The 17,226-nt window shown below is 60.6% G+C and overlaps 1 protein-coding gene across 4 annotated transcripts in view; it reads left to right on the forward strand.

The window, feature by feature from the left end:
* The window catches only part of NRXN2 (neurexin 2), a 157,133-nt gene that overhangs the window by 88,665 nt on the left and 51,242 nt on the right, over positions 1 to 17,226 (forward strand). For 3 of the 4 annotated variants that reach the window (XM_031941609.1, XM_031941608.1, XM_031941606.1), the window contains 2 exons: positions 251 to 424; positions 918 to 1,037. In XM_031941609.1, the coding sequence (XP_031797469.1) occupies positions 251 to 424; positions 918 to 1,037 (294 nt within the window). Of the gene's footprint in view, positions 1 to 250; positions 425 to 917; positions 1,038 to 10,217; positions 11,028 to 17,226 lie in introns of those variants that run through there. The other variant, XM_031941610.1, reaches the window with a different exon arrangement.

Below are 17,226 nucleotides of genomic sequence, written 5' to 3' on the forward strand. Positions count from 1 at the left end.
TTTGAGGAGGCTGCTGGGGCCTGGGAAGGGAATGGATGTGTGGAGGGAAATGGGGGCCGAGAGGAAGGACGCTCGGGATCTGGAGGGGTCCTGGGGCCGAGAGAAGGGATGCTTGGGGTCTGGGGGGGCTCCAGGGGCCGAGAGGAAGGACACTCGGGGTCTGGAGGAGGATGCTGGGAAGTAGGAGGCACCCCCCCCTCCTCGGGCCTAGGGCCCCGTGCTCCAGCCCCGGCCTCTCCTGCCCCTGCAGGAGAGCTGTACATTGGTGGTCTGAGCAAGAACATGTTCAACAACCTGCCAAAGCTGGTGGCCTCCCGGGACGGCTTTCAGGGCTGCCTCGCCTCGGTGGACCTCAACGGCCGCCTCCCGGACCTCATCGCTGACGCCCTGCACCGCATCGGGCAGGTGGAGAGGGGCTGTGATGGTGAGCACGGGCGGGGTCCGAGAACGGGGACCCCACCCGGGAGCCAGCCCGACGGGGGCTCCCATGCCCTGGGCAGTGGCCGTACAAGGCCCTTGCCCCTTCGTCCCCAATGGGAGTCCTTGGAGTGGGGAAAAGACCAGGCAGGGGATGGTGTAGAAGAGCCTCCTTTGGCATCCGGACGCCCGGCTTCGAGGCCCTTTGAGTCCTGCTCTTGCTGTCCGAGGGACGGACCTCTAAGGGCCCCCAGGGGCCCCCGGCTCCATCCCAGCTCTAAGTTTCTGCCCCTCTGACTGGCCCAAAACCACTCCAGCTACCCCTTGTTGGTCCCCAAGGCCCCCAGAGCTGGGGTCCCCCTGCCTGTGGGTTTGGGGCCCCCTGCCTAGGCGTTTGGGTCCCCCCGCCTGTGGGTTTGGGGCTCCTGCTGGGGGTTGGGGTGGGCGCTCCCCAAGGAGCTGAGGCCGGGGTGTCCTCCCCCCCCCCCCGCTGCTCCTAGGCCCCAGCACCACCTGCACCGAGGACTCCTGCGCCAACCAGGGCGTCTGCTTGCAGCAGTGGGACGGCTTCACCTGTGACTGCACCATGACCTCCTACGGGGGCCCCATCTGCAATGACCGTGAGTTGGTTGGGGGCTGGAGAGGGGGTCATCAGCGCTCGTGTCGGGGCCTGGGAGGGGGCTCTGAGGGAGGTGAGGGTAGGTGAGGCTGTCCTGGCCCCTCCCTGGGCCACCTCTCCCCCCCAGGGCAGCAGGCTGAGCCACCCGGAATCCCTGCTGGGAGAGGGACGGGCGAGCCCCCGGCTCTCACAGGGGCTCCCTGCTGCTTCCCGCCGTCCCCCTCCGGGCCCCCAGTGCAGCCTCTGCATGGCAGAGTCCCTGCCCAGAGAACTCCCTGAACTCCGAGCAACAGTAAAATGGGCCCAGGGAGCCCTCCGGGCGGGCACACTCGTGGCACACACACACACGTGCCCATGTGCTGGTAAACACAAAACACTCACACTCATTACAAACATCAATCCAGTGGCAAGCGTTTATTAAGCGCCTACTGTATGCTAGGTGCCAGAGGTGCAAGAACAGCCCCTGCCTTTCAGATGTTTACGTTCTATCAAAGGACAAAATAGCTGCTAATTAAACACAAGGCCATTTTCCTGGGGAGAGAGAGGAGAAGATATCAGCAGTTAGGGGAATCAGGGAGGGCTTCATGCAGGAGGCAGCCTTTAAGCTGAGCTGTGGAGGAAAGCAGGGACCCCAAGGCACCGAGGTATGTCACGGGACTGGAAGGTGGAGGGAACGAAGAGGAATTACCTGATGGGAAATGACCTGGGGCTTTAAATGCCAAAGGGAGGTTTTATCTCAGCGGCACCAGGGAGCCAGTGGGGGTTTCTGAGCGGGGTGGGGGGGGCACACAGTCGGATCTGAGCTTCAGGAATCTGGCTTGTTGTGAGAGCCGCTCGGGAGGCCGCCGCGATGTCCAGACAAGGGGGATGAGGTAACTGTGGGGTGGCTACGTGAGGGAGAAGGAGCCGAGAAGCAGGATGGGCAAGAGCTGGCAACTGAGGGAATTGTGGGGGGAGAGTCAAGTCAAGAAAGCTACGATCAGACAGCTGCTTTGGGTCAGGCACTGTGCAAGTGCTAGGTGATGTACAGATAGGAAGGGAGGGAGGGAGGAAGAAAGGGAAGGAAGAAGGAAGGAAGGAAAGAAGGGATGGGGGAAGAAGGAAGAAAGAAGGAAGGAAGGAATAGAGTAAGGCAGAAAGGAAGGAAGGAAAGAAGAAAGGAAGAAAAGAAGGAAGGAAGGCAGGGATGGGGAGAAAAAAGAAGGAAGAAGAAAGGAAGGGAAAAGGAAAGGAGGAAGGAAGGGAAGGAAGAAGGAGAGAAGGGAAGGAAGAAGGAAGGAAGGGAAGGAAGAAGGAAGGAAGGGATGGGGAGAAAAAGAAAGAAGGAAGGAAGGAATGGAGTGAGGCAGAAAGGAAGGAAGGAAAAAAGAAAGGAAAGAATGGAGGGAGGAAGAAGGAAGGAAGGGAGTGAGGTAGAAAGGAAGGAAGGAATACAAGGAGGGAGGCAGGAAGAAAGGAAGAAAAGAAAAAAGAAAGGAAAGAAAATTGCTGCCTTCTAAGAGCTTATATTCTAAAGGTGGAAGGCAGCCCATAAAGGGAGCTGGAAGGACATGGGCAGGGAGGGAAGGCTGGAGGAGAGGGTCCCCAGAGGAGTAAGGCCAGGCTGGCCTGTGCACTTCCTGTGACACGAAGCTCTGCCAGCCGACAGAAATGGAAATGGGGAGGAGGGGAAGGTTCTGGGAAAGAGAGCCAGTAGTTTGGGGTGGGCCAAGTTGGAGGCGGCCGTCAGAGGCCTAGGGGAGGCCAGCGAGCTGTGGGACTGGCGCCCGCAGAGATTCCGGGGCTGACTCTGTGTCCCCGGCAGCGGACGAGCTCAATGGGGAGAGTAGATAGAGAAGAGGCAAGGGCATGTGGCAGCGGGGCTGGCACTCACGGGGATCCGGCCAAGAGGCGGCCCCATGGAGGGGGCAGAGGGGACTGGCCTGCACCGCTCACACCTGCACACGGATGGCCAGCCTTGCCCTCGGGCACCCTGGCCACTCATCGGTCAGAGGCTGCCTTTCAGAGGTGCCCCTGGCAGCCTCCGCCAGGCAGGATAACGAGGCTGCTTCCTGTGCCCTGCAGAGCAACCTCCACAAATTCTCCAGAGGCCAAATAGTGGCATCTCCCTCTCTGTTCAATTTAGTTAAATCCGGCAGGCATTGATTAAGCGCCTACTGCATGTGCCAGATGCTGAGGATGCAGAGCCCTGCTCTCGGGGTGACTCTGTCCTCCTCTGACCCCTCCCCCAAAGAGCTCCACACTGCAGAGCTCCCCCATGCGCCGCTCTCCTTGCCCCTGGCACCCTCGCCAGCCCTTCCTAGCTGGCTCTTTCCTCCAGAAGGTCAACCTGAGCAGCTGTTTTCCAGCAGCTGGTGGGGACCCAGTGGGAGGCAGCAGTGTTCCTCTGTATTTCCTGCCCCTCCCTGGGGTGGGGGCCCCCAAAGGTCCCCGCTCTCACTCTTGCAGCGTCATTGATCTCTGCAGCGCCTGGGCTGTGGGCTGTGAGCCTGCAGCCGGCACAGAGAAGGGGGGACCTGCTTTGTTCTTTCTTGGGGTGGGCCTGGGGGGGTCATGTCAGAGACAGGGGAAGCACACGGACACACGTGCACACCCACAAGCACACCCAGCGTGCAAACGCCTCCAGGCCTGTGTCTGGGCCCGAAAGGCCTGGGGCCCTTGCTGTGACCTTAGTCGCATCAACTAGCTCCATTTTACCCTGTTTGAAATGAGAAGCTGGGCCCAGGTGACCACTAAAGCCTCCTGTGGCTCCTCGCCCGTGGTCCCATGATGCTCGCCTCCAAAGATCCTGTCTGTCACCCAGTCTGTTGGAATGGGGCTTCCTGGCCCAATCAGGGACCTCGGAGGGCCCTGCCTTTGTCTGGCTCTGCTGGGAGGCTCGGCATCCCTCTGATTTGGGCTCCGTTTTCCTTGTTTTAGCTGGACCGAATGGGAGGGCCTGGGTTCCCATCCCAGCGAGTCCTCGCCGGGGGCAGGGGTGGATGGTTTGGGCTGGATGGCGCTGAGGTCCTTTGCTGCCTCTAGTCCCTCTCACCCAGGCATTCAGAGCCTTTGGCCTGAGAGGTTACAATGTCCTAGCCTGATGCGGGGCAAGGGGGAAGAGGCCGGAAAGACTGCCTTCTCCTCCTTGGAGGGCAAGTGCCTCACACATCAAGTGACTCTCATGGTTGGCTTTTTGTGTGTGTGTGTGTGGAGGCATTTGGGGTTAAGTGACTTGCCCAGGGTCCCACAGCCAGGAAGTGTTAAGTATCTAAGGTCAAATTTGAACTTGGGTCCTCCTGACTTCAGGGCTGGTGCTCTACCCACTGTGCCACCCAGCTGCCCCAGTGGTTTCATTTTTAAGTGGAGTGGAGGAGAGAAAGTCTTGATCAGGCCCCGCGTCCTGCACTTCTTTCTAGTCGGCGTCTATATGGGCCGACTGCCTTTGAGTTATGTGTAATGAGGAAAATTGGATTTGGAGCTGAAAGATCTGAATTCAGATCCGTACTTCCTCTCTGTAAGTGAGGGGGCGGGATCTGGGGCCCCTTCCAGCTCCCGATTAAGCTCGGTATCACCTCTTGTCCTCTCAAGGGTGAGAGAGGAGGTGAAGGACCGTGGGCCAAAGGAGCAGCTTAGCTGGATTCTGGGGAGGGTGAAACTGGGCAGCTGGGATACAGGGGGGAGGGCAGGTCGAGCGCGGCAGTCCCCAAAGTGCCGTCGAGAAGGCCCGGCTATTTGTGGTCTTGTGCCTTTGGGTACGAGTGTGACAGGAACGAAGGAGAAGAGGGTCCCAGCCCTCGCAGGTCGCTGGGCCTCTAGTCCATGATGGGGGCTGCTATCCGTTCTCTTGGAATGGCGGGGATCGGCCTCTAGGGACGTGAGAGACCTGGTGGTAATTTTCCCAACAACTTCCTTCGGTCTCTCACTTCCCGGTCTCGCCTCCACCCCACAGACCTCAAGCCCCTCATCTCCTCCTCTCCGTCGGCTTGCTTTTGGTTTTTGGCATCTTCCCTTTGGCATTGTGGGGGAGAATACCGGATATAGAGCTAGGACTCCTGAGTTCAAAGGCTGTTTCAAATGGTTGATGTCCTTGTCGTGGGCACACCCTGTCACTCTGGCCTCAGTTTCCTCATCTGTAAAGTGAAGGAATTGGACTTGATGGTCTCTGACATCCCTTTGGGCTCCAGAGTCGGGAGCCATGATCCTGACCCACAGAATTGCTTTGAGCTAAAGCTCACTTCATATCTTTGTAGTTTTGGGGGGTTTTGTTTGTTTTTTTCCTGATGCAATTGGGGTTAAGTGACTTGCCCAGGATCACACAGCTAGGAAATGCCTGAGGGCAGATTTGAACTCGGGTTCTCCTGACTTCAGGGCTGCTGCTCTATCCACTATAGTGCCCCCTAGCGGCCCCTCACTTCCTATCTTTGTTGTTGTTTCCCCATACATCACATAAAAAGGCCAGATAAGATGTGGTGGGTCCCATCCACCTCAAGCTGAATAAGCTTTTCCTACCAAGGTTATGGGAGCCTGGGAAGCAGCATGGTGACCAAGTGGAGATTTTGTCAGATGCAAAGATAACAGGGATCTGGGTTCAAATTCTGCCTCCTCCACTTGGGGACCACTTAGGGGCCTTTTCCTCTCCCTACTTCAGTTTCCATATCTATAAAATGACAGACGATTCCTGATTTGTCTTCTAGTTCTGAACCTTATGACCATAAACTCACAGAAGGGGAGGGGGGACACCCACACTAGTACTCTAGGCTGGGCTCTAGAACCACTTGGCTCGGGATCAGGTGGGAGGGATGGAGGACATTAGACCTAAGAGTTTGGGGGAACAGAATAAAGAACACAGCCACTCTCAGAACCTCACGAGGAGGAGGGTTTGAGGATAGGATTTGGAGTTTGGGAATCCCGCCCTCACTGGAGCATTGGTGGGGGCTTCTATCCTTCCAGGACTTTGAGGGGTCAGCTTTCAAATGGTCAAGTCATGGGGGAATGAGACAGATGGAAAGTATGAGAGAACATTATTAGTGGGGAGATTAAAAGAAGAGGCTTATGGGAGGGAGACTGAAAGTGTGAGAGACCAATATTAGTGGGGAGATTAAAAGTGGAGGCTTATGGGAGGGAGACTGAAAGTGTGAGAGACCAATATTAGTGGGGAGATTAAAAGAGGAGGCTTATGGGAGGTAATTCAAGTTGTTGGGGATATGTATCAAGAGAAGTCAAATCCTTGCCCTCATTTCTCGGGGAATGGGGACAGGTAGACATTAGCGAGAGCTCTGAAGGACCCCTGGGTCCTTTGGTCAGGGCAGATTTACAGAAACACTTGGAAATCAAGCCCTTCACAAGTCTATTACTTCGGTTCTCCCACCAGTAATCTGAAGGGTACCAGAGAACACAGGGGCACAATCAGTGAACCAAGAAGCATTTATGAGATGCCCAGTAAGGGCCAGCATCAGTCCAGCCATTGGGGGACATAGATAAAGACGAGCTAACTAATCCCTGCCTTCAAGGAGTCCAGTCGATCCAGAGAAGTAACATGCATATATACGATTATTTTTCTTTTGCCTGGATCTGACTGATAACTTCATCAGCTCCAGGTGGGAGCTTCTCCTGCCCTCTCTCTGCACTTTTGAGTCTGGAAGAGCCGCTTGGGGTGGCAAGTTAAGTGACTTGTCCGAGGCAGGAGCATCTGGGCTGAGAGCAGAGGCTCTGTGCCCTCTCCACCAAGGTGCTCCCCATGTACGAGCCTCTGAGACTCAATGGAAGTGAAGCGCAAGCCCATTGTAGGAAGGAGGGCAGGGGGAAAGGCTTCGCTGCTAGTGGAGGCTTGAAGGAAACAAGGACATCGCCTGGAAGGGGTGAGAAGGGATGCTCTGCACACGGGACAGCAGCGCAGAGACATCCAGAGAGGGGAGCTGGCCTCAGACCCTCATTAGCTGTTGCCTCAGTTCCCCATCTGTAATTGGGACCTCACGGAAGAAGGAAACGGCAAACCACGCCAGTGTCTTCCCCAAGGAAACTCCAGGTGGGGTCGCAAAGACTTGGACACAACTGGACCAGAATCCAGTTTCCCCATTTAACAGATGAGGAAACATGTCAAATGATCTGACCAAGGTCACGCGTAGGGACGGAGCTCCAGAGCTGGAAGCACCGGTGGGGCCATCTAGTCCAACTCATGTTACAGATGAGGAAACTGGGGGCCTTTAAGGTTTGTGCATCAAAGGTACAACAGCCCCGGGAGGAGGGGCCCCCAGAAGTTCTAGCCTCAGTTTCCAGATCTGAGGCTCAGAGCGCCTGGTGACCTGCCGGGCTCACAGAGCACAGGAATTAGAGGCGAGAGTCACCCCCCGGGCTCTCTTGCACTGGCGCGTTCCCCGGTTGTTGTCAGAAAAGAGAATGGCATCCGCGGTGACGGGGGATGGGGGGGGGGCGATGGCTTGGCTGAGAGCGGCTCTGAGGTCCTCTGGGGCCTGGCCAGGCAGGAAGCTCCCAGGGCGGGGGGGGGGGGGGGGGGGGGGGGGGGGGGGGGGGGGGGGGGGGGGCTCGGCTTGCGCGGAAGCACACATCCCTCCCCAGGGAGGGAGAAACTGAGGCAGCCAGAGGTTAAGGGGAGAGGAAGGGCGAGGGAAAGCGGTCCTGGCTGTGGAGAGCTGCAATTCTAAAGCCGGGCTTAGCCCCCCTCCCCCACGGGCGCACATCTGCGCATGCTCAGTGGCTCTCGGTCTCCATCCTCCCGAGCGGGCTCCCTGGGTGTCTGCCGGGCCGATTCTCCTTCTCTGACCCCCTTTTGGTCCCCCCCCCCTGCATCGGAGCCCTCCCCGTCTCTTCCCCGTCCCCCTTCGGAGCCCTCCCCCACCCAGTCTCTCTCCTCCGGTTCCCACTCGCTGGTATTGATTGGCCTCCAGGCGGTTCCCCTTCCTCTGCTCTCACCGCCGGCTCCTCCCTCCCTCCCTCCGGGGCCATAAATTTGCTGGCGGCTGCTCCGAGCTGTGTCAGTCAATATTCCAGAGCACGGGCTCTGTGCGAGCGGAAGGGGTGGGGGTGCGAGGGGGAGGGACAGGACCAAGAGGGGCCCCCTCGCCCCTCTCCCCCTCTCCGGGCAGTGCAGAGGGAGCACGGGCCCGGGGCTCCCTCTTCTCCCCTCCCTCCCCCAGCTGTTTCGCATCTCAGGGCCCCCGCTCCCGGGGCTGAGGACCCAGAAGTCCTTGGGCTTCCTGAGCTGAGGACTAGGGGCTAAGGGGCTCCCCCCACTCCGGAGGAGGGCGGGACAGTTCCACGTCTCTTTCTCTCTCCAAAAATGAATCTGAAATCGATAAGAAACCAGTTCCTACAGGTTCTTCTCCACCCTTGCAGCCGCCTCTCTCCTTTTTCTCCCTTCCTCCCTCCAGGCCCTTCCTTTCCTCCTGTCCCTTCCCTCTTCTCTTCTCTTTGTTTCTCTCTCTCCTTCTCTATTTCTTTGTATCTCTGTCTGTCTCTGTCTCTCTCTGTGTGTGTCTCTGTCTGTCTCTCTGTCTCTCTCTTTGTCTCTGTGTGTGTGTCTCTGTCTGTCTCTCTGTGTCTCTCTCTGTCTCTCTCTCCATCTCTGTCTCTCTCTGTCTGTCTCTCTCTCTCCATCTCTCTCCCTTCCTTTCTCCCCCCTCCCCTCTTTTTCTTTTCCTCTCTTCATCCTCTCCTTTTCCTGCTGCTCCGCTCCCCTCCTCTTCTCCTTCTATCAGCAGGAGCTGCCCACTAGCCCTGGTGATGGCGCGAGGGAGAATGGGCAGCAGCAGCTCTCTCCGCCCCCTCCTTCACTCTGGGATTTGGAGCCAGAAGGTTCCATTTGGGATTCACTTTCCTTTCCCAGCTCTGACTGTGGGCAAGTCACTTAATGTAGCGGGACCTCAGTTTCCTCGCCTGTACGTGGTTGGTGGCGAGAAGGTTGTTTAATCGGGGACTCCATTTATCAGTTTTTAATCTGATGACATCACAGGCCAGGGGCCTTTGGCCAGAAGGGCCAGTTCTCAGAACTGGGCGTATTTTCTAGTTTTCCCCCCATGTGGGGGTTGAACTGGCTGCCTCTGAGCGCCCTCCCCACCCCCACGGCTCTGGTTCTCTGGGCTCTATGTTGGGAAGGGGGCAGAGCTGCGGGCACGGGGAGAGGAAGGGATTGGGGCAGGGCCTGAGGGATAGCCCCGCTTTGGCTCTGACTTTAAGGGCAAGGCCGGTGAGGGTGGAACACGTGCCTAAGAGCCGGTGACCTGGTAGGGGTCAGGCAAGCTGGGCAGAAAACCCGAGGGACAAAAATGGCTTCTCCAGGGGCAGCCCAGGGTTCCACGAAAGGGGGCCTGGGGGGGGGGGGCTGTTGTAGGATCTGAGGTGAGGAATGGCTCGGAGGGGCAGGGCCGGTGGAGCCAAGAGGGAACCGGGATAGGCCCCCACCCCCCACCTGTAAGTTTGATCCTCCCCCCACCCCACCCGTGTGGCCGGAAACCAAGAGGGAGCTGTTCCGATGGTGCAGTGGGTCCCCTGGGCCCCAGTGGGGTGCCGGGGCCCTTGCCGAAACCCCCGGGGCCCGTGTCGGGGAAGGCCAAGGACGCTTGGGCAGGGAAGGAGGTGGGGGAGGGGTTTGGGGCCAAGGGGGGGAGGAACAGAGGGAGTTGGTCAGATTGGGGGGGGGGTAAAGGGCAGGGGCAGGAACAGGCAGCATCAGCCCTGTGGTAGGGGGAGGGAGGGGGGGGAGAAAGCTCTACAGAGGGAGCCCAGGGGGGAGGGAGGGAAGAGGGGAGGGGAGAGGAAGGGAGAGAAAGGAGAGGGGGAGAGAAGAGGGGAGGGGAAAAGAGCAGAGGGGAGGAGAGGAGGGAGGGGAGGAGGAGAGAGGAGAGGAGAGGAGCAGAGCATCTCGCATCCAGAGGAGCTGCCCAGCGCCGCCAGGAGCCCGGGAGCCGCGCAGCCTCCTCCGCCCTGCCCCCTCCCTCGTGCGTTCCCCCTCCCTCCCGCGCTCACTGGCTCTGCTCGCTCCCTCTCCCTCTCTCCCCTTCCAGCCGTCTCTGCCTCTGCAGCAACACTCCGCTGCCTCCAGCCTCCGCCGGAATCGCTCGCGCTCCTCCTCTCGCTCGCGCCTTCCTTGCCCTCGCCGGTCCCCGGGTTTGCCCCCCCCTCCTCCCCTCTGCCCCTGGCCCCTGCTCCCCCTCCTCCCCCGGGGAGGGGGCCGCTCCCTCCTCGCCCCTTCCTCTCCCGGCCCCGGCCCCGGCCGCAGCCCCGGCCCCGGCGTCGGGCCGTGGGCAGCCCTGCTTGCTTCGCCGCTTCCTCCCTTCGGAGGGGTCTCTCCCGGCGGCCGGGGGCGCCTCCGGTGCCCCCCCTCCTTGCCCCGCTTCTCCTCTCCCGCCGCTCCTCCCCATCCCCCTTTCCCCTTCTCTCCTCTGGGTTCTGCTTTTCCGCAGGATCTCCCCCCCCTCCGCCCGCTCTCCCTCCCCCTCCCGCCTCTCCACCCCCGGCACCATGCCCCCTCCTCCGGGCGCTCCCCCTGGCATCTGACGACCCCTCCTCCCTCCGCCAGAAGAAAATGCGGGGAGACCCCTAGCTCCCCCCGCGATGGACCCAGGCGTCCTGGACCTTGACGTTGCCGCCGCCCCGCGGAGCCTGGAGGGATCCAGTTGATTCCGTGGGTTCCAGCCGGAGGAGCAGGATCTGGTCCCCCTCGCCGTCTCCCCTCCCTCCCCCTGTCGGGGCTCGGAGCGGGAGGGGGGTTTCCCGGGGCCCGGAGGCCCCCCCCTCGCCGGCCTCCGGCCATGGGGCTGTGAGGCGGCGGCGACCGAGATGCCCCCCGGGGGCCCAGGGCCCGGGGGGTGCCCGCCCTGTCCCCCCGCCCTGGCGCTCCTGCTGCTGCTGCTCCTGCTGCTGCTGGGGGCGGGCGAGGGCGACGGGGCCCGGGTCTCCTCCAGCCTCAGCACCACCCACCACGTCCACCACTTCCACAGCAAGCACGGCACCGTGCCCATCCCACAACGCTCCCTCCCGGGAGGCGGCACGGGTAAGGCCCCTCCTCGGCCCCTCCTCCTCGGCCCTCTGGGCCCTGCCCCGCCTCCGCCCTTTCCCGGCCGGGCCCTGCCTCCCCAGATCCCGCTGGCCTCGCCCAGCTGTCCCCCTGCCTCCTTCCCCGCACCCCTTACACCCCTCTGCCGGCCCCTTCCCTTCTCCCACCCCTTCCCCCCCCTCTCCACCTCCACCCCCCTCACCCATTCCCTTCCTTCTCACCCCCCCCTCCTCCCGGCTGACCCCCTCATGCCCTGCCTCTGGCCTCCCAGCTCCATCCTCGGACCCCTTCCCTGCTCTGCCTGGGACCCCCCTGCCTTCCTTAGGCCAGCGTCTGTCCCCTTTCCTTCGTGTCTCTGCTTCCACACACCCACCTCTTTTCTCCTGTTCCCCACCTCTCCTTCCCCAGTTCCCACCCCCATCTCATCCTGCCTGCCTCAATCCCGCCCATTTCTATCCTGACCCCCCCCCGACCCCAGCCCTTCCTCTGACCTCCCTCACACCTCTGCCTCCCATCTCCAGCCCTGCCCATCTTTGACCTCGGCCTCCCTCCCACTTCTCAGCCAACCCTCTCTGTCCACGGGCCCTTTTTCCCCATCCCAACCGGCCCCCTTTGGACTCTCCACAGCCCCGGCCTTTCCCCCCTTCCTTCCACTGGGCCCCTTCCCCCATGCTGGCCTCCGCCCTTTCCCTGCCCTGGGCCCCATTCCCCTGACCCCAACCCTCTGTCTCCTTCCCCCACCCCTCACCCCAGGGCCCATCTCCTGACCTTGCCCAGCCCTTCCCCTCGGCGGTGGCCCAGGCCCTAACCCCCCAGTTTTGGGCCCGGCCCTCCCCTCCCGCCTTCCCCAAACCCCCTCCTTCCCTCTCACCCGTTCCATTCTCACACCCCCATTTCTCCCCGGGATTTCCTGGGCCTGGGCCTGCCCAGCCCCCTTCACGGGGCTCTACTTCCCCTCGGTCCCCTGCCTTTCCCCTCCGTTCTTCGTTCTTCTCACATCCCTCCGCTCCCTGACACCCCATTTTCTGCTCCTACTTGTGTCTTCTCGCGGTTCCCTCTCTATCCCACCGGCACTGCCATTGTCTCTGTCCCCCCCTCGGCTTGCCTCCTTACACCCCATGGCCCCTTGGGTCCCTCTCCTTGCCACATCTCTGCCCCCACTTCCCCTTTATCTCCGGCCTCGCCTCCATCTCCGCCTCATGTCCCATCCCTCCTCCACCTCCCGCCCTCTCCCTTTCTTCCCGTCAGTCCCTCACACACCTATTTCTGCCCCATCTTTATCTGTTCCCTCGCTCCCCCATTTTTCCATTTTCTGCTGTCTCTGTCCCTCTGGCCGCCTCCACTCCCTGTGGCCTCCATTGCTGCCCTCTTTCCTTCATCTCCATCCCTGCCTCAACTGTTGAGTACGACAGCTCCCTCCTTCTCCCACTTGTGCCTTTCTCTAATTCTCCTGCCACATCTTCTCTCTCCCCGCCTGCCTTGTATCCTATCCCCTTGCTCCCGTGTCTTCTCCCCCATTGTCTCTTCTCATCTCTGCTCCCGACCTCCTGGCCACGGCCATCCCCTCAGACCTCATTTCTCGGATCTCCGTCCCCTCTGCCCTCCATCTCTGCCCTTCCACAGTAGCCACATCTTGCCCCATCTCTCTGCCCCATCTCGCTTCCCTCGCTTCCCATGGAGGAGGGAGCCATGTTTTCTCACCTGCCAGGTCTCTGCTCTTCTTCACCTGCTTCTCCTTGACCACTCTCACTCCCCAGCCGTCTCCCTGGCTTCTCTCACCTCTTCCCTGCTCACCTCCCCTTTCTGCTTCCTCTTGTTCCCCTCTTGGTGCTCCCCTTTCTCCTCAGATCTCCACTTCTCTCACCCATTCTCCCACCCTGTGACTGTCCTCCTCGTAACTTTCCCATCCTCTTTCTCTCCTTTTCACCTCTCTCTTTCTCCTCCTGTTTTTCCTGTTTCTCCATTCTTAGTGCCCCCCCCCCCCCGTCTCGCTCCTTTCTCCATCATCTCCTCCTCCCCAGCCCGTGCACACATTTGTTACTCTGGCTCCCTTCTGTCCCCTATCTCCTGTTCCCACCACTTGTCTCCCAGGTTCCTGCTTGGTCCTCCTGGTCCCTGAACCTTCATGAATTTTCATCTGTAACCATCTTTTCCTTTTCATCTCCCCCCCCCCTCTTTGTTTCCTTTCTCCATCCTTGCACTCCAAGCCCCCTTTCCCAGTGGAAGCTTTGTCTCTTCCACGACCAGTTGTGGTCTCCAGCATTGCCAAGGATTAGGCCCAGGCTCCTTGGGTTGGGGAAGCATTGGAGAAGACAGCACGGGTGGAGGAAGAAGCATGGAGCAGGAGGGAGGAGGGAAGCTAGGAGAGAAGCCAGCCATTTGAGGATGGAGCCCAAGAAGCTTGAAAGAGAGAGAGCCCGGGAGCTCTGAATGGGAAGTGGGACTGATGGGGCAGGAGGAAGGAGAAAGTCAGGGGAAGCGAGGACAGGGGTACCAGGAGTTGGAGAGCCAGCAGGGAGAGCGAATCAGAACATCAGGGCTTCAAGAGCACCCATGTCTGCATTTTGGGGGCTTGAGAGACTGAGCCCCAAAGAAGGGAAGGGACAAGCTTCCCCTTTCCAAATCATGTGGTAAATGGAAGAAGAGAGAGAGGAAAGGTGGTGAGGGAGAAGATAGGCAAGAGAGGAAGAGAAGGGGAGAGAAAATGGAGGTTCTGGGAGATCGAAAAGAAAACTCCAAAGGGGAGAGGGAGGCCTTGGAGGGGGCAAAGGACTCCTAAAAGGAGAGGCAGACAAACACCCACTGAGGCAGGGACAGAGAGACAGAAAGAGAAGGGAGCTGGAGACCAAGGCTTTCACTCTGATTGAGCCTTGACTAAGTTAACTCCTTCCAGTTGAGACTCCACCCCAGTGGATGAAAGGATGAGCTGGTCTGGGAGGCCTTCACCCAAAATAGGTCAGGCTTCCCTCCTGCCCTGGCCCTTCCTGGTGGGAAGCAGGGGGGATCACATTCCAGGGGGGGGGAATCTCCACGTCTGCTGCTTGTGGCAGCTGCTCTTTCTCTCCATCCCCCTTTTCTCCTCGTCCCCTTCTCCTTCCCATCCCCACCCATTCTTTCTTCTTCACAATTTCCTTGTCTCTCCCCCTCACTTCCCCCTCCATCCCCACCCTGCTCTCCAATTATATAACACCTGGATTGACCTGCCAGACACTCACTGGCAGCTGCCTCATGTGCCTGGTGCTGTCTTGGAGGAGAGGGAGGCCCAGAACACCTGGGTCCAGAGAATGGGATGAGGGTGGCTGCCAGTGGAGGGAGGGCACTTAGCCTCAGCGAGAGGCTCCCGGCATCCCCCTCCCGCTGTGGAGCCCCTGCTCCCCTTCCTCATTCAGGTCTCAATGCTTGATGATTCTTGAACCCCCAGTGTCCAGAAGAGAGGACACTGATTCAGTGGCTTCAGAAGTCCTGGATTGGGGACCCCGCCCCAAGCAACAAATTGTGTATCTTGATTTTGTGTGTGGGGGGGGGTCTCTCCCTTGGGCTGTGGAGAGTGGATACAGATGGTTATGTGGGTTTGGGATTGGGGGAGCCAGGCACCTAACAGTCCTTGTGGGATCTGAGGTCCAGAGTAACGCTCGGACCCTTGGCTTGGTCTGGGGGTAGGAAGGAGGAGAGACCCTGCCTTCTGCCGTGAGAGTAGGGGAGGAGCTGGGCCGGGCTGGGGGCGCCGACTTCCGGGGCTTCTGGTGGCGAGAAGGTCGGTCTCCGCCTTGACTTGTTGCCCCCAGAAGGAGGCGTTGGGGCAGGTGGTTCTGGGCCGGGGTCCGCGGCTGGCTGGCCGCCTTTTGCGGTGGAAGGCACTGCCACCGGGCTCTGGACGGGGGAGCCCTGGTCACTTTGGTGGCAGGCGGGTTCCTGGATGGCCTGGATGGGTTCAGGAGATGGTTGGGCAGAAGTGGAGAAGATTCTGGAGCTACCTGGGCCTGCTGCCTCCCCTTGTCCCTGGGATATCGTGGGCACGAGGAGGCTTCAGCATGTTGGCTATTGGCAACTCTGCAAAATGCTGCTCCGGGGCCTGGCTTTCTGAAGGCGCCGCTGGGCCCTGTCGATGAGATGGGGAATGGGGTGGATGGATCCTGTGGCTCACTGGGATCCTTGTGTGGATCTCTTCAGGGGGTCTCATCCTGGTTGGTCTCGGCTGTGTGGACACGCCCCAGAAGGCACTTGTCCTGCCTGGGAGCCCAGGGGCTGCCCCCGGGGGGAGACCAGAGCCCAAGCTGGCGGGGGTGGGGGGGGGTTGTCTGACTTTGTGTCTTCCCACTCCTTGGCTGTGGAGTCCGGGAGCCCTTGGGTAATATGGCGGCCGATGGCGTGATCAATGGCTCCCCCGGGGAATAACCTCCCTCCTGGGCCCAGTGAGCCATCCATCTTTCATCTCCCCTACCCAGGAGCTCTCCCCCCCATGGCAATAACCGTCCCTCCGGCTTTAACGAGCCGCGCCCTGGCAGAGCATTTGGAGCCTCTGGGCTAGTAAATCACCTTGGAGACCAAGTGCTTGGGGGGGGCCGGGACCCCCACGGGGGCGTCGGGGGAGCTTGCGGTCCAGGAGTGGGGAAGCAGGGGAGGCCAGCACCGAGGACAGAGCCGCGGGCAGGCCCGTGTGTACAGGTGCACGTGTGTGTGTGTGTGTGTGTGTGTGTGCACGCGCCGCTCACATGTTCCTCCGGGCTCTGGTCTGGGTCTGTGGGTGTGAGCTCTTTCTTTGTGTGGAGCTGGGTGTGTCCAGTTCTCTGAGCAGCCTGGGGGGGGGGGGTTCTCCCAGCGAGCCGGTTCTGGGTTGGCCTTTGGGTCGGAACCATGGCAGCCGGAGGCCGGAATGGGCCAAGGCTTGGGAGGACTCGTCTCTGGGCTGGGGAAGAGCCGGCCTCCCTCCCGTGTCTGCTGGGGGCCGGGGGGGCCTCTCTTCCAGGGCCTGTTTCTGGTCCTCGGGGAAGGTCTTGGGGCGTGGGCTCCTCCCGGCCGAGAATCCCTGTCTCCGAGGGTGCCTTGGGACGCCCGGGGAAAGGGATTGGCCCCCCTGAAGCTGGGGGGGCTCGTGGAGGACTAGGGTGATATTTGGGGGCCCCCGATTCCACCGAGGAAGCACAGAATTCGAGGCCCTGGAGGAGGCTGAGAAGGTTTCTGGGCTGCCCACTGGGAGGAAAGGGACTCTTGGGGGAGGCCCGGCTCTCCCCTCCGCACCGCCTTCCTCTATTGGACTTCCAGTGTGTGAGTGAGGGAGAGGAGAGGGAGGACTCTGGATATTAGGGTTGCCATGGAAACAGCCGATTTTCCATAGTGCTGCAGTGATAGGAGCTGAGGGGCTTGTTTCCAGCTGAGGCCTCCTCTCCCCCTCCTCCCTCCCGGCCCCGGGAGCCAGGCCCTGCCCCTGCCCCCAGGGCCCCCTGCCCTCTCACTGGGCCCTTGCTTCTGTGCCCTCCTGGTGGAGGGGGCGGCAGCCCTGAGGGCCCAGGTTCACCTGGGGTGACCAGGCCCCCATCTTACCTGGGGGGCATCGGCCTGCTGGGGGGGAGAGGAAGGGGATGAGGAAAGTTTCTCCCCCCCCACCCCCCGGCACCCAGAGCAGACCTACTTGTTTGCTCTCCTGGTGCTACATCAGTCCCCTTCTGCCCTACCAACGGGGCACCCCGCTGCCCCCCCTTTTCCCCAGACTGGAGCCTTCCCGTGTCTCCTTCACCCGTAGTGCCCGAGCCGGTGCCCGGGTCCCCAGGGTGCCAGCCAGCCCCGTGCCCCCGGGCAGCTTCTGCCAATCAGATTTTAGGTTTATCTCCTTCCCAGCAGTCTCCATTAGCCCTCACAGAACCTGAGGAACCTAGCCTACAATTCCCTTCCTCTCATCCTAAGGGGATCTCCCATCATTCCTGCCTCTCCCCACCTAGCGCACAGTAGGCGTTTCACATAGCCTGTTGGCCGGGTTGAGTTGAATCCCCCTCCCTGACGACCCCTCCGAGACTCTGGACGTCTCCCTCTGCCCTCGGCCCCCTCCCCCCAGCAGAAGTGCCCAGAAGAGACCCATCAAGGCTAATTATTTAATTAAAGATTTTATGTTCTCATCTGCTCCCCTTACGGCTCACGGACTCGAGGGTGGCCCCCCTGCCCCCGGCCCAGTTTGGGCTCCCGGTAACCAGGGCACCCCCCC

The sequence above is a fragment of the Sarcophilus harrisii genome, chromosome 6 (genome assembly GCF_902635505.1).
Source record: "Sarcophilus harrisii chromosome 6, mSarHar1.11, whole genome shotgun sequence".
NCBI classification, from domain to species: domain Eukaryota; kingdom Metazoa; phylum Chordata; class Mammalia; order Dasyuromorphia; family Dasyuridae; genus Sarcophilus; species Sarcophilus harrisii.